Here is a 24,051-nt window from a genome sequence, read left to right on the forward strand (position 1 = left end):
TTTTGCAAGTTCTTCAGGTGGGTGCTAAAAATCTAACACTAATTTCAAATGATAGAAAAAAAAAAGATTAGCAAAGGGACTTATAAAATAATTATAAAGAAGGGTTAGCTAAATCTGTAACTACACAAGGTTTTTTCCTTTTTTGAAGGCACTAAAATCATTGCAAGGTGAGAATTTGGCTATCTTTGTAATCATCAAAACTCTTCAATTTTAAATGATGAAGTTTATGAAGAGAATTGTAAAATTTATGAAGAAATTAAATAGACTTTGCCCTGTAAAAAAAAAAACGCAAGCATGCGGAAGGTATAAAATGTGTAACGCTTGACATGACCTGTAATGGCTTTCTGAACCTTCCTGCCATAGTGGAATCCAAAGTCAATCTAACAGGCAAATCTTTTTGCTATTCCTAATAATGCTGAAGCTTGCTCACTCCTTTCCTCCCTCAAGACATTACTATGAGCCAGTGAGGCCGCCCAACATGAGCCAAAATGAACCTGTGAGACAGGGCTTACCCAAAAGTTTGCCTGTTGGAGAGGGTGTAATAGTTGGGTGCCATTGGTACATTTTTTGGTTTGCAGGACTACCTATCCGACTTCTTCAGCTCCCACCAGGCTTGGACCCGGCATGTAAATCTATGTATTCTGATGGACCCCAGCACCAGCTTGTTCCAGTGAGTCATCATCAGACAAAAATGAGCAAAATCACAGAGCACCACACATTCTTTGCTACCATATTTTCTAAGTTCTAAGGAAAAAAAATGAACGTTGAACCTTTTTTTTGTAGCATCAATAATTTATTTGCTGAAATTACCAAACAAATAATATACAGAAGGCATACTAGCTATACATGTCTTAGGTAATGACTCTGCATTCCCTTTAATCCAGTGACTAAAAGGGTTCTTGCCAACACTATTCAAAATTAGGTATAGTATTTGTAAGGTCATTTAATCTGCATAAAAAAGAAAGAAAGAAAAAAAACAAGCTGAAGTATAAATATTTTGTACACTTTTGGTCTATTTTTCCAATTACTACATACTGTAGAAGTGTGTTGTCAAGTTCATTATATTAAATAATATATTTGTTCTCATACTTTAGAGAGTATATTAATAACAATTTGTATAGTGAATTGGTTCAACAAAACTGCTTGTTCATTTGTACTGTGTGATTTGAGATTAGCAAAAGTACAAGGTAAGACAAAGATACTTTAATGAACCTATGGGGGAATTACATAAATATAGGCAATGTACTGAGAAATGCACTACGTAAGTGTTATTGTTGTGTAAATAACTATCCCCTGTAATGTGCTTTTACTTTGTAATAATATGTGATCGCTGCGAGGAACAAAGCTGCAAGTAAAGGTAGTACTCTATGTTATAGCAGGACTAACCCCAGGGGACACTCACCTGCCTTTATTCTGTGGCGGGCACCATCATATTTATCTTTCTTCTCTTTTATATTCTGATCCTTGGTCTTGACTAGCTGTGCTGGGATGACATAACTCTCATGCATGTGCAGCTCAGCCAATTTTATTAGCTGGACAGCAATCAAGGCAGGTAAGAATACATATTGCAGAAGGGATATCGCCTTTCTCTTTCTGCAATAAGGCCCTGCACTAAATTCTTAAAGTGTAACTTTAGCTCCACTTTAATGTCATACATTCAAGATAGGTACCGGTAGTTGAAACTAGTGTACACTTTGGCTTTTACAAAAGTTTGCTCCTGCTGGTTGCTGGTTGTACTTAGGTATGAAGTCAAAAGCCAAAGTGTACATTAGTTACCATTCATACCCACCTCCTGCTGACATAAACCTGACATACTCTCTTCACTTGCAGCTTTGATCACATTCACATAATAATACATAGTAAAAGCATACTACATAATGATTACACAGAATTAGCACTTCCTAGTACATTCACCATGTCTACCTAATACATTTCAGATACATTAAAGTACATTTGTTCATCTCTAGTTACATTCACCTATTTTATTTTGCAAAGAATGAATACACAAGCACTTTTGTTGAAATAATTCACTATCCATACTGTTTATACATTCCCAAGTATCAGAACATGGCAGAATTTGCTGAGAATATCTTTCATTGGTGTAAAAAAATTTGGCAAGCAAGGACAAACAGGGGGGATAAAACACATATAGTATTGAACCTAATTACTAACAGCCCTTTAAAGATCCTTCAATTTGATGGTTTCTTAAAAAAATGTTCTGATAAGATCACAGTTGAAAAAATAAACACAGACAGAATCTGATTTTAAACATTGGTGAAAATCATAAATCAGTTTAATGTTAGTCCATCATCTACACTGCCATCACTTGAGAGAATAGTCCATTCTTTTGATGCAGATCCCAGAATCAAGTTTGTGTTCTTCAAATTCATTCTGGTGAGAGCCACATCCTCCTCAGTTCCAAAGCATTGGCATTTATAGGCCAAACATAAAAGCTAAGCCTATTATGAAATAACCCACATGTTGTAAAAGAGATACTTAGAAGAAGCTAACTATGACAGTCTCTATATCTGTCCCTGATTGAACCTTGTGAAAAAGGCACATCGATGTAATACTTTTAGGTACAATACTTCCACTGTTTGCCTTATGTTTAAAAAAATATCAGTTTATAAAGGAGATGATTTAAATGAACAAAATAATTTTAGAAAATATCAAAATCATCTAACATAATTTATTCAAGAAATGAATAAGACAGAAATTAAAAAACTAAATGATAACTGTACCTTGGGCTAAAAGTTGTTACCAGTAGGCACATTTGGGTTGCTTCAGAAATAATAACCAAGTACCTTCAAAATTGCAATATTTTTAGCACTGCGAAACATGAAATAGAATTAGAATGAGCCAAAAAGCTGAAGACTAATTGGTGGAGCCTACCTCGGCCACTATATCCTTGGCTTGAAAGCACAGAAAGGTAGAGTAGCAGGATTACCAGCACTGGAGGCGTTTTATATTTAAACCGTACACTGCACCCCTGTACATGGGCAAAGAAGTTACTTAATATCTAGAACAAAACTAGGTGATAATTTGTGATCAACTGCAAACTTTTACTAAAAGCTGAAACCACAAATAAAGAAGAGGAAGAGATGCGAAACAAACAGTTATAGTAATTTATGTTATATGGCAGTTTAGGGCAGAAATAAAAAAAAACTATTAAAAAAACAAGAGCTGTGAGATGAATAAAGGGAAATTCCAGCAAGAGATAACTGGTGAAAGGCAATGGGAAAAACCCTTCATTTATGTGCCTCTGTTTCTTACAAGCTTTTGACAAGTTTAAAAGTGGATAGAGTGAGAAGCAATCCTATGGGTTTCAGAAGTATTTGGCATATGACAAAAAAGTGCAAAGTGGACACCAAAGCAATTTACACCTTGGTGTATAAAAATGTCAAATATCCTTGACCCAAGCTACTATGAAATAGCAAAAGGATGTTGAACTTTGATTTTTTTAATGTCAGATTTTACAGTTAAATGGACCTGAAACTAAAAGTTAATATTTTCTATTTATTAAGGATGATAGTGTAAAATTGCTTTAATTTATCTATACTTTGTCCCATTTCTTCCTAAAAATAGCAGTGAACTTTCTTGTCTGAAGACTCTTAGCTGTATATACTTGGAGGAAAGTCATCTAAGGCACTTTGCTTCGACCACTAATCTCACAATATTTGGAGTGAGATTTGGGTTGTCACTACTGACGCTTACTGTTCTCCTTACTATGGAGCAGCCTTTCTCAACCTTTTATCCTAAAAGAAACCCGAAAATTATTTTTAGGTCTTGGAGAACCCCTGCTTAAACACGTTCATTGGGCATCAAGGGGAGCATGCCTCCCTTAACAATGATGATCAGAAAGACACCCAGACAGCTAAAACTTTCTATGGTGTTCTGCAGCTGGCTCAGCTAAGTGGCGTTGGCCTTAGAACTAGGCAGGCATTGACAAACGGCAGGTAATCTACCACAGCTAAAAGAACCCCTGGCATCTTCTGGAGGATCCCTGGTTAAGAATGGCTCCTTACAGAGGAAGCTAAATTTAAAGACAAGCAGTGCAAGAATTTCCTATTTTTGTCTGTTTCATGGATCCCTGCTTCTTCCACCTCTCCAGCTTTTTGTTATCCCACTAATCATTACATAACTCATGACATAAGGAACTAAATTCCTGCTTCTACCAAGACAGCCATCTCCATGCACACTCACAGTGCAGAACAAGGCATGCAGGTAAGTCAATAATGGGGAAAGGATCAGCTACAAGAAACCTACAGGCAATAGTGGTGTCTAGTCCTTTCCCCTCTATCTGACTTTTTTAGGCATAGCTTTCAGGCTCTCTTTAAAATATCATTTAGGGCAAATGTGTCATTGTTTCAAGGGTTTATAGAAAATGTTTTATAAATAACCCATATTAATCACCTATCTATATTGACATTTACTATTTGGGGTGCCTGCAAAGTGCTTTCAAATGCTGATGTTTTTGTAAATATTAAAATAAATCAAATCCTTTATGTGTGCAAAAATTACACTTTAATAAGAAAATATAGACTCAATACTTTCGTTCTGGATATCAGGCTCTTAGCATTTAACTTAACAGAATGTATAATCATACTGTAGGTGAATGGGTCCGGTGCAGGGGTTTATTAAAGTGTGGTTATTGATTAGTCTTAATGCATGTTTCCTTATTTTGTTCAATGTACGGCAGACATACAATTCAGCAGGCCTGAGAGTTCAAAGGTGAAGCGTATTTGTTGGTGTGACCCAGCACAACAGTAAAACAGACAGCACATATTTGTTCTTCTTCAACATTTTCTCCCAACGACTCTCAAGAGTCATCATACAAGGGATTGTTATAATTTCCTAGGGAGCCATAATCTGGGTCTTCCCGTAGTCTTCCATAAGATCCATGCCTATAGAAAAGAACATTTATAAGTCAGATATGTTGATACACAAAAAGCAAACAATACCATGTGTATAGATTAATATGGATGTAGTCAAATGTCCCTATAATGCTACATCGTTATCACTTTTGGAAACAGAACAAAACAGTTAAGATTGGCTCAGCCACATGGGATGCCGGATACACAACACAGACTCTTAGCCATGTGCTGATTGGATGCATAATGAATTCAATTTGATGTTTTCTTATTGTGTTTGATGGTATCCCTATTGAGTTGGAGAGTTGTTGTTGCCATCTCATGTCATCTAATGGTTGACTGTTCAATGTCTCATTAGCTTCAGTCACTTCTGTGTCATACTTGGTACATATATAAATAAATATATGTTTAGCATTTTTATTGTTGGTAATTTCAATGGTAATGTTGGTTGATAATTTCAACATTTAAAAAATAGCTCACGAGTCAAAAAAGTGTGGGCACCCCTGTTGTAGAGTGTATTAGGCCCCCTGGACCTAATAGAACTAGATATTTCATCTGAAGCTACATATTAATAGTAGTGGGGCCATGACAGCATGGATTATGTTTGAAATGTTCTTTTTTCGGCATTTCAACTAAAGATATATACAATATTATACAGTAGTTTTAAATAGTTATAAGTAGAATATTGTTTTAAGGAATATTGTGTTACAATAACTGGTGGCCACAAAACATCCTGTGTTTTAATTTAGAAACATCTACTTTTCATTGTACGTTTCATTGTACATTGTTTTTTTTAAGCTACTTAGGTACTATTAAGTGGAACTTATTACTAAATTGTTTGTTATAACAGATTTGATGTTTGTTGATTTTCTGAGCTATAGCTAGTTATTTTTATGTCTGCATTTGTTCCCTTTGTTGTATTCCCACTTTCTCCATTTTATCACAGGTAAGTGTAGGATTACTTTTTTAAATGCCTTAAAGTGGGAGGTTAAAATAGTGGTACTAGCTTTAAAAAAGAGACAAATCAGCAATGACAATGTGACACAGCTAGGTAAGCATGTAATGTGCTACCCGTTCCTGAACATCTATGTAAACTAATTACTGATCATTTCTGCAATACACTTACATAAGTCCTCCCCATTATTTCTGTATAATGAGCCCCCTGACTCAACTACTACAAAGATTTCATTGCTAGGTTAACTTGGTACTAGTTGAGGCAGAGGTAAGATTGAAGGATGTAATACAAAGGCACCAATGAAAGAGTAACTGCCATTACTACTACTATATGTACTGTACATGCAGGTATTTCTGTACTGCGTTTAATACTTATTTAGATAAAAGCCCAAAAAATGTGCACAAAATGTGATGGAAAATCCATACATGAACTATTGGAAGGAGAAAAGGTATTCCAAAGGGGACACCTGCTCCAGTGACAAACGTCTATGAGGGATAGTTCCCTTACTTTGGAGCAGTTTCCCTGTCCCTGAAAAACAGGGAGTAAACTGAAGCCCCCCAAAAGGGACAAAGAAAATTCTCGAAATTCAATTCTTTAATTACTTTTTATAAACACACTTCTGAATTGAAGATTATTTTTTTTATATTTGCCTAGAGTTTGGCTTCAAAAACTGCATTTCTTCATGTTAACATCCGCAGAAAACAGTGTTGGCTCTCATACAAAAAGTCAATTAATCCTTCTTTGTTTCATTGCGGATTCCATCCATGTACTCTGGCCTTTAGCTCATTTTGTAAATGTAATTCTAAATGCAATATGCCACATTCACATTTTCAGATCACCAGGCTGTCTGTTTAGATGTCATTCCGATTATCTGATGCGGTTGAAATGCTCACTATATACTAATCAGAACAGGCAAGCTGAAGTTTGCTTGTTATAGATAACATACAGAAATTCATAAACCATTTCAAAGTGTAATAAGCTCTGCTGCTCAGCGAATAAGAAAAGACAGACAAATCCACTTTGTAGAAAAGGTGAAAGATGTGCTTCTTACTTTTCTCATCATCATCAGACACAGTACAAGGGATCATGATTCACTCACAGATATAATGTCATTTTTTTCAGAGTTCAACTATAATCAACTTTTAAAGAACCCTTCTCATGTATTTCTTTTATTCCAGTTTAAAGTGCTGTACTTTGTGCGTTTTCTATATAACAAAAATGGGATACAGAGATGTGAACCCTAAAGCTTTTAATCTACATAATATTAATAAGTTTGCAAGCGGTGCAATCCTACTGGAACTTATGCCAATGACAAAAGGGGATTCACAAAACAGCCATCATTTCCAGAATATGATTTTCATTTTAAAGATTCTTCATTAGAACTCTAGAGTCTACAGTTTAATTCTTATGATGAACATTACTGTATAGAGTTTCCTCCAAGAACTGTGGCCCGTCTACTGGTAGGCTTTGGGAGAACTCCTTTCTTGTTAAAATATAAGTGTTCTTGCTATATTAGCCATTTATTCATTTAATGTAATTATCCTTTTTCAATCTGCAGCCGCTGTGATTTTCTAAATCTATCCAAATTTATTATGGTAGTCTAAGACATTCTCTACCCTGCTGGTGATCTTATCCAAAGTCTGTAAAATTCCAAAGATACAAGGTATCCCCAGTATTAACTTTTATTTTGGCACAATACTACCTAGCGAGTAGTATTTTTTAAGAGGTTACAGACACTTTGCTAGTTAGGATACTGTAATTTGCTACTGTGATGAAGGCTAGCCCTCCCATTTAGTTTGCAAAAGGCATAACAAACAAATAGCTATTTCTGAAAAAAGAATCTACAGCGTTTGTTAAATTCCTTACAATTTACCTAGATTACCCAGGTGTTTATTGTATGCTTCTTCATATATGTTGACCTATTGAGAGGCTGGAGTCCCACTTTAATGACTTTGGTGGTTTCTATCAGACAATGTAACAATGCAACAGCTGCATATGACATGGTTTGTAAAATAGAAACTACATCAAATGGAATGTCAGCTGACCGCAGGTTCAAGGCATATATTCAGTAATAGTTTCATTTCCTTGGTAAAAGATGACTCATTTCTATTGTCAGCATAATAAACAGAAAATTCCTCTCTAATCTCTAGAACAGTGGTGTCGGTGATATACACAGGGCCAGTCAATGCAAGGAGTAGGTAGGAAGAATAAAGTCGTTTTCTGTCTAGTTCTTTTCCTTATGATTAATGTTCCTGAGTAGAGATTTTTTTCTCATTGGCTTGACTAAAAAATGTAAGTATTATCATATAAAGCCATTCCTTCAGACAGGATACAATTTTACACTATACCTGCTGAATCCCTATTTTGCTGAGTTTTTTTGAGGTCTCTAAGAGGAGTATGATACTTGCAGCTAAACACTATAAAAAAAATCCAATGTCTTTGTGATTTTATAAATTTAAGTTAGGTACAAAATTGCAAAATGGTCAAATAAGCATAAGGTGACCCAAATGAGGGTTTTCAATCATAAAAAAGGGAACCTTGTGACGTGGAAAAGCTATTCAGGAAACAATACAACTGTACGAAAATCAGAAAAACATTGCTTGATTGTGTTAAGCATTTCACTGATTTAAATGGGATGTCAATGCACCTTAATGTGTGAAACATAGGTCTAAATATCTTTTTACACTGCAGCCATAGACCACTTGCATCTGTTTAATGTGGTTTGTTCAATCTGAATGCACACAAAGTGAGGTTGACTTACTAAAGCAGCTAAGAATGTTTAGTTGTGTGAATATTTGCTTCAATTATGAATACATTTTAAAAGTATGTGTACATGTTTGAGCTTTAAAAGTAATCAGGGATTTGCTTTTCTATGACTGGATGGATGAAGTGAATGGGCCTGATTGATTAAAGCTCTCCAAGACTGGGGAGGATACACTTTCATCAGTGAAGCTGGGCGATGCAGTATACCTGGAATGGCTCTGGTTCAGGATTCAGAAGATTTGCTAGCAAATACATTCCAGGTTTGCTGGATCACCCAGCTTTACTGATGAAAGCGTATCCTCTCCAACCCTGGAGAGTTTTAATCAATCAGGCCCAATATCTAAACAACTTTTCAGTGAAGGGTTTCAACTTCCTTAATAAATGTAGTCAATAAAAAAAAGGATAAATCCATTTCCTGATGGCAAATATTTATGTATTTTAAATGTATAAAATACATTACTGCTAATTACATAGCAATTATATGGTTTAGTTGTTTACAGGCTTATGTATGTGGTACAATAGGAAAATTCCTCCTGACTGTTAAAACAGAAAATAAAAGGGTTTTAATTTCCTATCCCATTTTCCCAGCCAGAATTCTAAACATAGCTAATCATATTTATTCCCCAGTTACTGGTATAAACAAAGCTAAAAATATTTATTTCCCAGCCAGCATCCCAAAAACATGTCATAAATGTGGTATTCCATCTGATAACTAGAATGGCTGAAAGTTGTAAAGGAATCTGGAAATGTGATGAACGTATGTGAGACCTCTCTGTGTAAATCAAGGTACTATTTGAGAACTAGTGGCAATATTAGTTCTAAAGATTTACATGAAGACTCCAGTTTAGTACATCTGAAACCATTTTGTTCCATTGTGGATAGAATAGGATATAGGCACCTCTGACATTTTTTCACCACTTGTGTGTTGCTGGGTAGGTTTTTCTTCACTTCCTCCAGAACAGGAAGTGAGATATAAATAAAATCCTCTCTTAGATTGTTGCCCTCTAGGCATGCTTTTTTTTAATTATTTTGTCTCTTTTATGTTTCAGGGATTTTCCATAACATGCAGATCTTGGACATGATCATCAGAACAGATAGAGAGGGTGAATTTAGGACAGCAGAAAGTGCAGAGGATAAATACAGCAATAAAAACCGGGCAGAGATATACCAAACAATGCTAAGTAAGTGTTGTGATGATGAGTGTGATAAGCAGTTTACTTAGCAGTCAATTATCACTCTGCAATAGATATTTCACTTAGCTAAGGCTTTGTACACACATGCAATATTCTTGTTGGAAAGGATCTTTCATGTTCCTTTCCAATGACAAACGTTTGCATGATGCATGAACGAGTGGTGCTCTATGGAGAGGGGAATGGGAGAACGACAGAGAGGCACCCCGCTGTGTTCTCTCCCTCTTTACTTCCATTACGATCGTTCGCTGCCAATTGTCCCTGGATCGGTCAGGACGGTTGTTTGCACGATGAGCACTGTACACAGGCCAGATTCTCGTCTGATATCAGACCTGAGCCGACTATCGGTTGAGAACTATTGCAAGTGTGTGCCTAGCATTAGTTAATGGGGTGAAGCTCAAAACTTGGTTTTCTTTGCAAAGTGAATTTGCCTAAAACCCTTTCATAAATCATCTCGAATGTGTTCATGTTCAGGTTCAAATATTTCATGAAATGTGTTAATAGAGTTGGGGGTACTCTTTAGATTAGACTCCGGTTCCCATTAGATTTTTTTTCTGTATTACTTCTAGTATAAAATGTTTGAAGCCCCTGTCTGTATTTTTTTTTCCTTTACACAATTATTTTTGTATTCCTTTACTAAGTTGATCATGCTGCATACATACTTGTAAAAGTCACCTTGAGTTCACTATCTAATGTCTAGTGGTCACCCCATATGATAATACCAAAATAAAGATAAACTAATGTGATCAAAGATTCCAAAATACCTCAAAAGACAGACTGAATAAAATGGATAATGTACCATTGACATGAGGTAATTGTTAATGTATTTCTACAAAATCTTTTTTTTTTTAACAATATGACTATAAAACACACTGGAACACTATCAACTTAAACTATTATTTGGCTCCAGCAGACAAAACTAAACAATATGTACATTTTTTTAACAGAACATTTTTCAAAATGTCTCTGAAAATATTAGTTGCTTACCTAATCTTCCAGAAAGCTGCTCCTCCAAATATTAATAATACAAGGACAATTACAATGACTGTAATTGCAGCAACACTTCCTGTAGAAAAAAAAGCACAAGTCTTAAATATGATAAAAGTAATGAAAATATGTACAGAAAATCTCTCACAATACAGTCAAGACCCCCCACCCCCACCACCACCACCAAAAAAAAAAAAATACCATGAATTAGTAAACTAGTGGCCTTGTCCCTTTTTTGTAGGCAAAGTACAATACATATGTGCCATGTGGAATTTATTAACAACCAATCAGAAAGTGGTTTATCACAAGGAAGTTCTATAAGTGATAAGAGGACAAAGGTCTGTTCCCTTGGTTCCAAGTAGTAAGGTCCTACTGCCAGCCCTGAAGTTCTATTGCCACCAGTAATGAATAAGGAGTGTACTTTACCTTGTTAAAACAAGATTCTATTTTAATACACCTGCTGAATTGCATTGTACAGGCTGGAAATGTGGAATAAGGAACAACATATTCTCTTCCGTGAACAAACATCTTTTCTGTCCTCATACAGTAATCTATGTGTCACTCACTATATATTAAACTGTAACTACTAATCTGTAACTTCCACTTAAGTATTTTAAGAACTGTCAGAAAGTAAGAGTAGAGACTGACAGAAGAATTAAGCTTTAGAACACTAATCTCTAAAGTGAAACTGTAGCAAAACAAGTCAATTCAATATGATCATATAATGACCAAAAAAAATCAATAGAACCAAGGGTAAAAGTCAAAACAATCAGTAGATGCAAAGATTAAGAATTCAGAATCTTTCCTGTTGAAGTCGCATTTTGGCTTTGCCCCAATTCTATCTTCCTACTGGCTCTTTAATTGTGATAGGCAGACTTACCACCCAATAGGAGAGTGTATGAGGTAGAAAGGGGCAGAGCCAATCTTTACAGGATATAGGTAACTCTTCAACTATCTGTATGTCTGGATCTAATGTTAATTTATGTGGTTACCATATGTCATTTTCCTGCTTATAAAACCTTTAATTTTTTTTTTTCAAAATGTTTTTTATTAAATTTTTTAAATATACAGAGACAAGTAAACAAGCAAAACCAGTAGGGTAACATGACACAAAAAAGGGGGGGAGGGGGGGGGGAAGGAGAAACACTTATACCATTTTAAACAAGAAGAAGAAAAAAAAAAATAGAACCTTTAATTTTAATACATCAGCTTATTTTTTATTTTTCTGCATGATCCACACCCTTAACATTGCTAGAATTGGGTGGCTGTCAACTTATGGGCAGTTCCAGAAAAGATATCAATGATAAAAAAACACAGTATAGTAACGGTCATGTTTATGTAAAGCCAAGTTTCCTTAAAAGATTAAAATGCCAGTCACTCCCTTTTTACCACTGATATATGCCTATGCATTATATATACTGGGATGTAAGCACTTGTACTCAGCCTTACAATAAAACAGTACAAAGTACAATATGCTCCCTAAAGCAAGTCATTACTCCCAATGCTAAAGCTGCATACACACGTGCAATTATTGTCGTTGGAAAGGATCTTTCACGATCCTTTCCAACGACTAAGGACTGCACAATGCATGACCATGTACTGTACATACAGCACCATTCTGCTCTTTGGAGAGGGGAGGGGGAGAGCGACGGAGTGCCACCCTGCTGGGTGCTCTCCCCCTTCCCTTGCATTAGGACCGTTCGTCTTCCATCGTCCGTGGATCTGCCAGGATGGTCATTCGAACGATGCACTCTATATTACAGATATAGTCTACTTATGGATATATAAACTATACTATATAATTAAAAGGAGTCAAACTGTCACAACAGCCTAATTATATCCCTTATAATCAGGCTATTTTTGTGCAAATTACAAGTACTGGGTATGTGTATATACACTAAGCCGGGGCAATAAATTATGGATGTACTTGCCTCCACTCACTACATCCAAAGAAGGAATATTCACATAATTAAGTATACATTGTTTTTTTTTGTTTTTTTCTGTTGTGATAAAAAGTTTTAGTTTTACTAAGGCATATGTAACTTTGCAGTTTTATTTTAAAAAAAATAAAAAACAAAACTGACTATTAAAAAAACAAAGCATAATTATATGTGTTAGCAATAGCAAAATAAATAAATAAATAAAAAATATAAAAAACAAAAGAAAAGAAAAAAACAACAACAGGTTTTACTAACTAACCCAACTTAACTATGGACTGATAGTTGGACCCTTGCTGATCACTGAAGATGACCCCTGCACTGTTTTGCTGTCCTTTTAATATATTACTGGTAAGGTAAACTATTCTTAAACTTCTACCTACATTTTGGCATATGGTTGTGTTATACAAAAGTCTTAAAAAACATCCTAGGTCTGCTTCAGAGAATTGGCTATGTAGGAGGTAACCTGCTTTGTGGCTATGATGCTAATCCCCCCCCCCCCAATGTCTGCAAGATTTTCTTAGGCCTTGCTTTTCATTTTTCCTAGGCTCTGAATATGAAATACACCAAGCACTGTTCAACAAAGTAAATGAATAATGTGTTTTTTGATAACGAAGTATACATCTAATTCAAGCTGAGCGGATGAAGACAATACTTTCCCTTGCGAGGCTTGTCTCTAGGTTGCCCTGATTTGTCGAATGATAATGATACAGCCTTGGTAATATTACAAGTTTTACTTCACTGGCCTCCTGCTGTGATGAGCTAGATGGTTTATGGCAAGTCATGATAATACACATATATTTAGTAATTAAAGCAATGTATTCTGAGTAGTCAACATCCACTGGAATACCACAAACCATGTACAACTCATCAGAGTTATATGTGGCTGGAGAAAAGGGAACAACTTTCTAAAGCCCATATTTGTAGGATACAGTAAGAAAATAAATGGGCACACAGTACTGTGGGGTTAGGTGCTTTCTCATCTTTTTTTTAACTTAGTCAACTATCTCTTTAAAGAGGAACATGCAATCTGCAGGGTGCATGCAATCCCTTTAACCTCCTGGGGTTAAATTTATTTTTAAAAAATTTAAAAAAAAATATTATACTTATACTATTATATTATACTGTAAAATATTTTTTCATGTCCTGCTTTTACACAATGAATGAATTTGAATGAAATACAAATAGATTTGAATTTCCTGCCCTGAACAGAACGTCCGTACACACCGACATCACCGGGAACTCCCCGGTGACTCAGGATGCAGAGAACGCTGGCCGGAAGAAGAAGGAAAAAGAAGATGCGAAGGAGAACACCGGCAAATCAGGTATGCGTTTTATTTACTAATATTTTCCATAGGTTTACCACACACTCGGGGTTACCGCTTCCAGCGTCTTTTCTCTCCACCAAGTCACACTCGGGGTTACCGCTGGGGAGGTTAAGCACCATAGGGGTTGGCAATGGACAGAAAATATACTAATGGTTTTAGAGGGTTCAGAGCAATTTCTACAGTTGTCAGTGTACAAGGCTTTCACATATCAGTTTATACAGAAGCAGTAGTTAACAAATAAGTGTGCTTTATACCTGAAACTACAGACAGTACCATGGGTACATACAATTTATGTCAAAAGTCAAATACTGATGTTGGGTAAGACGTGCAATCAATGTATCAATTCATTTCAAAGATGTATATTACATCAAAGATGGATAGTACACCAAAATGTTGGACAAGACCTGCAATCAAGTATCAATTAATTTTTTTAGATGTATAGTACACCAAAGTCTTTTTTTTTTATGGTCCATTAAAGTCAAGTCCAATTATTTATGTACAAAGGGTCACAGTCATGCTGGAACACAGAAAGGTTTTCCACAAACTAATGCAAGATTTTGAAAGTGCACAAATGTCTGTGTATGCTGTTGCCTTAACAGTACCCTTTTCTGAACCTAATATTTGGAGTGATGTAATGCTCCTCTTTTTTGTTTATTATAAATAAAGTACTACTTGACCTATGTTTAAAGAGCCAGCTAACAGAGATGAGCTAAGAAAAGACTCCTCCAACCAGCTATATGTTAAAAGCAAGGAGGATCCTATCTTTCACTTTGAAAATAAATTATTGACAGAAGTGGTGTAATAATGTCAACTTGCTGCACCACAAAAAGAATTGCAAAGACCCCAATTGAAGTAAACCATTGAGATCTGAGGCTCATTTGCTCCTGTGCATTGTGATAAAAATGCTCTAACATAAAGTATGGCAACGCACCTCAACTATGTTCAATGTGTTGGGGTTTCATATATAGTGAATGGCACATACAGAAGACCAGTACAACACACATACTATGCATTGCAAAAAAAAAAAAAAAAAAAGGTCAGGTACATTTGCTTTCAGTGCTTAGCATTCCAGTTACGGCAAATATGCTGCAAAAATGCAACATGCTTTAATTCTTTGCAATAGATCACCTAAAAGTGGGAACAGGTGCTCCCAGGGTAAGGAAGAGACTGGTAATGAAAAAGGTGTGCAGCATGCTTCATGGGAACATGAGTTGTTCATGGAGTTGTTCTGTAAATAAAAGGTAAAGTATAGTCAGCAAGCATTAAAGGCCATCTGCCAACTATGAATACACAAATCCTTACCATGTTTGAAGACTATTGTACACCTGTATATGGTGTTGTTATTTCTGTTAATTGAAAAACTCTGTAGAGTTCCCCCACAACACTGAACAATGCTTTGACTTTATTTTACACAAATAGAACCTTTTTTTTAAACAAAAATTACCTGGGACATGTTACCACAGGCACCGCTTTTCACTTCAGCAATTTTAGTTCAGGGGCTTTACAATAACCGTAAAAATGCATTTTTACAGTTTCACTCATCACAAGCCATGTTGTCAGGAAAAGTTAGGCCACAGTAATAAAAAAAAAAAGGAAAAGCCAAAAAAAGGTAAGCATTAACATTTTTAAAAGGCTTAGTAAAGCAATAATGGTTTTCTTATGATAGATTTTCTTTCCAAACTGTGCTTGGATTTCAGAGAAAGCATTACAGGCTAGCCACCAGGAAATCAGATATATTACTGGATCACTAGTTACATTACCCAAAGGTGTTCATGGACCAAGGTAATAAGAGCAGTTCCTAAAGCAGTGGGCAGCAACCTTTCAAGCCTCACAGGCCACTAATCCCACGGAATCTGGACCGCACATGTGCGGGGAGCCGTTTGTCACTCAAAGGGAAGAGAACCTTCCCCCAGATAACTGATGGGAGATTGGGTGGGTTGTGTCCATATGGGGGACAGAGGTGTGGACCACCAAAATTTTCTCGGGGATCATAGGTTGGCGACCATTATCCTAGAAGACAAGGGGTCTTGGAATCGGGATGAGTCCAGTTCCAATACACAATGGGTGACGATGGGTTGAAATGTTAAACACCACCACCGTTGTTGTAGAGACCAGTGAACACAGGAAGGGATGGCCTCCAAGCCGCACAACCAGCTGCCCTTGTTTTACCAGTGGAGTGTTGTATGTCTGTGATTGCTGTTATTGATGTCAGATGACTGTTATCATATGTTAGTACAGCTGACCTTGTTTGTGTCTGTCCTTTGTGATCTGTCTGCTTTTGTAGAGGTTGCATAACCGGCACACTTTATATTTCTCCATAAAAATTTGTGATAATCACAACACAGGCGGTATCAAGAGTATGTAAACTAGCTAAATTTTAAAAAATGTATAAAAGATCATAAAATAAATAAATGGTATAAAGTAGTGCCTGATCCTAGATCATTTATTGTACATATAAACCCTAACTGAATACCATTTAGTTTATTAAAGGACTGGTGCGGTAACATTTTTTGTTTACAGACATTCCTGCTAACAAATATTACATTTTTAAAAAGCCCACTTTAACACTAGAAATCCTACATGAGATTTTATTGATTTCACTTACATATCCATCTGGTATTGATTTGAGTTCAAGCATAAAGAAAACTCCATGGAATATGGTAGAGTATGTTGCACCATGGTATTGTATAGCACTCCAGAGTGCCAGGTAATTTACACTATATATTGTGAAGATTTGCTTTGTTGTGGCTTCAGGATTCTGCTTTTTATTGCTGTGTTCAAAACACCTGCATACATATATAGCAGTACATATCCAGAAGGGCTATGGCTTTAAAGTTCTCAATGACAAAGATTCACAAAAGATTTATTAAAGACCCCACTGGTACAGGGTTCATGCAGTTGCCTTTTTTATTTTGAGGGGCCCACCGATTTTGGTTTATGCTGCCGACTGTCTTGTCAAATATACTGTCATTTTAAGGGAATCCATAAAGGTTTTTGGCCAATTTTAATTACTTATAAAGTCAGTATGTTTACAAAAACCAATACAAAAAAATGTGACATGGCTAAAAGTTCAGAAAATACTGGAGTCACAGATACAGAAATATAAAACCAACAAAAACTAACAACACCCCTTTTTTAACTGCTAGAGTAGTAGTTGAGTAATTGAGTGTGATGTCACAAAGACTACACTAATGGAAAGAAACTGTTATAGCATGTGACCCATGAGTTGGTTATTGGCTTCCTTATCAGCAATCCGCTCACACAGATCTGATTAGTGTGATATTATAGCAGATGATCTGGCACAGATCTAAGACTGATTTTAAACAACGCAGCTGTGTTTGTATTGAATGCAGTTATGATATTCCGCATCTGCAAAGTTTCCCATACTGCGTGCTGTCTTTCTTTCAAATGGAAGCATCTTTTTACCACATTGCAGTTTCAGCAATACATCAAAAAGACATATTTCTTAGTTATTTAGTAGAGTGCACTCCAGGGGATTTTGTTGTGATGTATATCATCATATTGATTCTCCTTTAATTTGCAGTTTGGTCATCACTGAAGCTGAACAAAGCAAAGCTATAGTTTGCTTTGTACAACAATAGAAGAAAGGTTTATTGAAAGTTGCACACTATGCAACCATACTTTAGTTGATTTTGGCACCAGTCCTAATCTACAGTATCTGCTTTGTAAGATGACATTCATTAAAAAATAAATATGCTTTGTTTGCAGGAGAATGGTGAGGCTATTTTATCACAAATAAATATTCAGCAGGGTTTCCAAATCTGTCCAACCCTATTATCTGTGAATGATAGTACCTTTTTTGGAAATGACTGCAAAAACTGAAGAAATGCTTAAAACTAAACTTCAAGCTTCACTTTCTTTTTGCACGCTTGTACTGTACGTGATTAGTTCCAACTCTCTGCACATTGTGACTCTCCTACAAACAGTATTAGAGGCTGCTCCAAGTATCTTGGATAAATGGGAACCTTCATAGACATTCAATAAAGGACTTTGTTTTATATTCCATTATGAATATACTGCCAAAAAAGCAACAATGAACTAAAACAAGTGTACCAATGCAGCACACCACTGCACATGGAATGTGTGATGTTATGCTTTGTGCATTGGCTGGTAGAGCTGCTTAAGTTTACATGTCCTAAATGAACACATTACATAAAGGAAAATCTAAAACATTAAAGTAACAATACCGCAGACATATATAATATTACCATGGCCCATTCACAGTTTAAATATTCTGTATACATCGGATAAAAAATACTTAAAAATGAGTCAAAAGTATTATAATGGTGTCTTTATCATTTAAAGTGGACCTGGGCTAAAAAAAAGTTAGGATCTGCAATGTTATAGGGAACATTTACAAATGTATTTGTACCCAATCAGTATTCTTATAAAATAGCATTCTGTCCTAAATTGTTGCGAGGGACCCTAAGCACTACTGTGTTTACAACCTTACAATTGTATATCTGCAATGTGGGATCTAAGGCTATGTACATATGTGAGATGATTCTCAAGCAAATTGTTAAGCTCATCTCTGGGGTTGAGAATCTGACATGTGTACATCACTCAATGGATCCATGAATGACTGACGGAAAATGCCCTCTGTACAAGTCAACAGAGAGGAACACAGTGGGGTGCCATTTGCTCGTTCTCCCCCTTATTTGTTGATGGAATTGATCACAAAAAGTGGTTTCCAGCAACAAAAATTGGACGTGTTTACGCAGACACTGCTACTACTAACTGGCAGCAATAAAACATTTAAAGTGAGATTTGCTGATTTGCTGTTCAACTTGCTGGAGGCTCTAAAGTAAGGAAACCAAAGCCCTGCTTCCACCAAGAAGCAGCTGCAGGACAACCACATGAAATAATGCTGATTAATCCTGTCTGCCTTTCTTCAACACATTTTCCAAAGTTCAGTTTTATTTTAATATAACACTCACCTGAACTAAGTGCCTTTTGTTGCCCGGTGTCACCCTCTGTTGTTTCCTTTTCTATTGGTACTGTTGGTATTGTAGGAACACTTACATCGCTCTTGGCGGTTGAAGGAGAAGGTGGTTCATTACTGATGGTTGTTGCAGTAGATGGGCTATTTGCAGCTGCTTCAGTAGTTGTGTCAGGTTTACCTGTTGGTTTACTGTTTGGTACTGTGGATGGAAATTTCTCTGTTTTAGGAGCTGTAGTTGAATTTGTATTAAGTGATGATATGGTAGATGCTGATTCAGAGGGTTGTGAAGATGGTGAAATTGTCTTGGTAAGTGCCTCATTACCAGTACTTATTTCTGTATTAACTGTATTAGCTACAGACACTGAACTTGTCCCAGGACCACTTGTTACTGTTTCGTTGCTAAATTCTGTAAACACGGTTGTAAGATTAGTTGAAGTTGATGATTCCAATGTGCTGGACAGGATAGCTGTAATGGTTGTTCCTGTCTCACTGGTTAGCTTTGTGTTGGTTGAGACATTTTCAGTCATTTGGTCCGTTGAGTTGGACATCATTTTGCTGGTTGTAGTTATTGTGGTTGTAGCTATAACACTGCTACTGCTGCCTGCTGTTAAAGGTTGTTCTGTAAGGCCCGTCACTGTGGATTTTTCCATCATATTTGCCGTAGTCTTTTCCACAGTGGGTGAAACTGATTTAGAAGTTGGTTCTGCTGTTGTAGTGACCAGATCTGAAAACTGGGTTGTCGTTGGGGTTAATGCATTTTCTCCATAAAGTCCTGGCAAAAAAAAAAAGAATACAGGGAATTAACAAAATAAAACCAATGTGGAGAGATGTAATAAACACTATTTTCTGTCCAATTTTAGTGCTGGATAGCTACTACGTTATTTTAAAACTAGTGTTACTAGTTTTGTATATTCTGTACTCTCTTGACCAGTGTTTGCTGACTTTTATAACATGAGGGAACCCTTGAAATAACTTTTAGATAATAGGGAATACCTTCTATAATTACTATATCCACAACTCACAATATATTAGTGTGGGGGTCATAGGATTATCATTTTCATTTGTCACTTGGTTCTCAACTCAGTTTAGATCAATTTTAAAGCAGAACTTCAGCCATTTTTACTGTTCATCCAGTCCCACCAAGCGCTGGAGAAGCTGGGATTGCTGGGTGTTCCAGCAACCTATTCTGACATTAGCATCTGCAGTTTAGTGTTTTTGACAACTCCACTAAGTGATCAGGCAGGCAAGAATGCTTTTTGCAGAAGGGACATCATCTGTCTTTTCTACAATAATGACCTGTCTGGGCACAAATTTTTAAACTGGAACTTTAGTTCCACTTTAAGAAAGTTTTAATGCTTTGTGTTGTTAGTTCTTCTGTTGTCATGCAATATTATTTTTTTAAAGTGACTTATTTGGTTTTAGGTGTTATAGAAAGTCTTAAGCTGTTTTTATTAGGTACTTTTTATTACTGCATACTAACAGGACATATTCAAGTAGATAAACTCTATTTTTTTCGACACAATAGATTTTTTTCTTATCAATCCATCATTATTTGTGCATGCGTCCTCAACATACCGCAATGTCTAGCACAAAAGGAAACAGCTACATCACCTACAGTGTGCGTAAAGCCCAAATATTTTTGTTTGTTAGTTTAAGAAGGAATAAGGAAGGATTACATCCTTTTTTTCTCTGTATGTAACTGAGGCAGATCTTTAAATAAGCAGGCAAAGGGTTTAACTTTTACCAACTCTATTTAAAACTTAAAAAATAGTTTTGGTCATGAATATAACTTAAATCGCGATCATAGCAGTAGAATAAATTAGATTACATAGCATTGCTTGTTAAATTCTATATTAATTGTACAAGTTGATAGTCACTTTGTGATACTCTTTGTGTGAAGTATTTCTAGTATAGTCTGGAATTACACCAGATAAGTAATAATACTAGATACCATACACTAAGGAAACAGCCTCTTTCATAACTTAAATCCTTGTTGCAGAAATCTTCTCTGGCATTGCCACATCACGCGCCATGAAATTATACAGCTAAATATTAGCTGGACTGCTAATGATGCTTGACTCTGTTTTAGCTTGAGTTATTCCCTTTAAGATTAGAAAGTCAAATTCCTCATATTCAAACTTGTACCAGATCAGTGACCTTTGGAGGTATTGAAGTTCTATATTAGCAGGACAACCAAGTAACTTAAATTTTCATTGATACATACAGTCAGTGCCAAAATGCCAATTTAATAAACACCTACATTATTCATTCATTCAAAACAACTTGTGTTAGTAGGTGCTTTGGCTGGAATGTCAATATTAAAAAAATTAAAAAGTATTTGATGACTCAATCAACAGCTGCTGTGAGTAACTCCATAAACAATATTATTACTAGAATGTAGCAAACCATCGTTATGTGGCCTTGTTCTGATATCACTGGTAAGAATATTGAAATGTTTCCATGGTTTATTGCTAGTCACAGTTTAAAAACGATACTGTCATATGAAAAAGAAAGTACAACCTCTTTCAGTTTTAAGGTTTTGTGTATCAGGACATAATGAAAAGGCATCTCGGCCTTAGCATGTCCTTAAGTTGGATAAATACAATCTCATTTAAACAACAACACATGACATATTACACAGGGCAAGTATATGGTTTATTTATTTTTTCAATTATTTTTATGTGAAAAAATAGGTACACCTATACACAGTATACCCAATACACAATATACATTTACCTTCTATAGACATTAGGAGAGCAAGTAGCAGCCATTTGATTAATTGACCAATGGCAACTGTGACCACCTTATAAAGCAGAAGTTTTGACAGTTTCCTGATAAGGCGCATTCAGGTGTGTGTTAACACAATGCCAAGGAGGACAGACATCAGCAATGACCTTAGAGTTGCTACCCATCAATCTGGGAAGTGTTATAAGGCCATTTCCAAACAAATTGAAGTCTATAGTTCTACTACAGTGAAAAAGAAATAATTCACAAGTGGAAAACTGTCAAAACAGTTGCCAATATTTCCAGGAGTGGACATTCCAGCTAATTCACCCCAAGGTCAGATTGTTAAATGCTCAGAATAATTACCAAAAACCCAGGAGCTCAATCCCAGACTCCACAGGCCTCAGTTACCATGTTAAATGTTAGAGTTCATGACATTACAATTAGAAAAAGACTGAACAAGTATCTCTCTCTCTCCCTCTCTCTAAAAAGAACATGGCAGCAAAGCTTAGGTTTGCAAAGTGTTCTCTGACACCACAAACCACAAGACTTCTGGAACAATATTTTATAGACAAGACAAAATTAAAAAAATTTGACCCTAATGCACATCACCACACACCGTCAAGCACAGTGATGGAGGGGTAATAATTTGGGCTTGTTTTGCAGCTACAAAACCTGGGCACCTAATAATCAATGAGTTGGTTATAAACTCCTCTGTGTAACAAAGTATTCTAAAGTCAAATGTGAGGCCATTTGTATGTCTGCTAAATGTTGATCGTAAACGGGTGATGCAACCGGACAATGATCCAAAGCACACCAGAAAATCTACAACAGAATTGTTAAAAAAGAAAAGAATCAAGGTGTTGCCATTGGCTTGTCAAATGCCAGCACCTAACCTGATTGAAATGTTGTGGCAAGACCTTAAACATACCTAAACACAGAGTTTTCACTTTACATTAAAAGGTAAACAACCCTTTTATGTAAAGTAAAAATACTGTTTGTTTAGGTTTTTTTATATGCAACACCTCCCCCTAATTCTGGGATGAATGGGAGTTCAAAGCCTCCCAGGATACCTAGGTCATCCATCCAGGTAGGCTCTTGGGTGCTCCTTTTTCGTGAAAAAAATTGCTGATCGCAAGCATGTTCAGTGAGATCAAAAAGTTTTTTTACAACCTACGTCACCGGATATCGCCCCTGTTAATGAAAAATAGGGTATACTTTCGTAGTTTTCATACATGACTTTCCCATTTTGGCTTACTTTTTGGTAAATAAATATTACCACAGAAGAATCTGTTGTGTTTTAAAACATTAGATTTGAATAATTTTAGAACCTGCTAATGACAAATATTTTTTGTTATGTCCTAATGGAAGTACCAAATTAAAGAGGACACATTTTCTAATTCTCATGATTGCATATACACAAAATTATATTAACAATACAATCCATAGAAATGCAGTACTATTTACTTGATCAATACTGGAAACTTAAAATTGTGCATAAATATCTGGCAGATGTAAATTTTAAATTGCTTTATTCAAAAGTCATGCAAATATAATCTTTTGCCAGCTTTCCTTTGTCCCATTTAATGTACAGATCCTTTAAATGAAGCGCTTTGCATCTGTACTCATAAATAAACACTACATTTACTTTAGCTAGCTAACAGAAAAATGAAAAGCAACCTTCTGACCTGCACATACTTGTATCTCATTAGAACCAGGTATTATGCAGTTGACAATAATATTTAATACATAACAATATTATTTAATTTATTAATTTTACTTAAGGCCTATTTGTTCACCTATCTTAGAATAATTAATCCTCATTTGAAGGTATTAGACATAGTTACAGTTTTAACTGAAACAGTGGTAGGGTCTGTAGCATCTACTGAATTATACAATTGATTATAACTTTAATTGTTTGATGTATCTTTGTATTTTGTAAACTATCTCAGATTGCACCCTAAAAAGCACACAGTCACCCCTGAGGAAGCCCATTAGGAGCGAAACACGTCGGGTGTCAAGACTGTTTGCGATTGTATACAAAATGGATACTGTGATGTTTGTAAATCGCAGAATATTTATACAATTAGTTGGTATTTGTCTAGAATTCATTGGGACGGATCTCTTACTAAAAGTTTGTACCTTGTTATTTCTTATCATTTTATGTTTACTATTAGTTGTGATTTATACTGTGATTATATATTATTTACTTATAATATAGTTTTGCCCCAAAACCCCTCTTTGTTCCTTTTGTTTTCTGATATATTGATTATACAATAGGGGTCGGCAACAATTATTATCTTAATACATCTAATATTTATGTGACTTCACTA

At 35.7% G+C, this 24,051-nt stretch overlaps 1 protein-coding gene across 1 annotated transcript in view; it reads right to left on the reverse strand.

The window, feature by feature from the left end:
* Positions 1 to 771: 771 nt before the first annotated feature.
* Positions 772 to 24,051, reverse strand: part of LOC140326701 (uncharacterized) — a 49,824-nt gene continuing 26,544 nt past the window's right edge. The window contains exons 2-4 of the mRNA XM_072405548.1: positions 18,990 to 19,766; positions 10,767 to 10,845; positions 772 to 4,904 (exon numbers count right to left, since the gene is read on the reverse strand). Coding sequence (XP_072261649.1) covers positions 4,820 to 4,904; positions 10,767 to 10,845; positions 18,990 to 19,766 — 941 coding nt within the window. The 3' untranslated portion in view covers positions 772 to 4,819. The remainder of the gene's footprint in view (positions 4,905 to 10,766; positions 10,846 to 18,989; positions 19,767 to 24,051) is intronic.

The sequence above is a fragment of the Pyxicephalus adspersus genome, chromosome 3 (assembly GCF_032062135.1).
Source record: "Pyxicephalus adspersus chromosome 3, UCB_Pads_2.0, whole genome shotgun sequence".
In the NCBI taxonomy this organism is placed as follows: domain Eukaryota; kingdom Metazoa; phylum Chordata; class Amphibia; order Anura; family Pyxicephalidae; genus Pyxicephalus; species Pyxicephalus adspersus.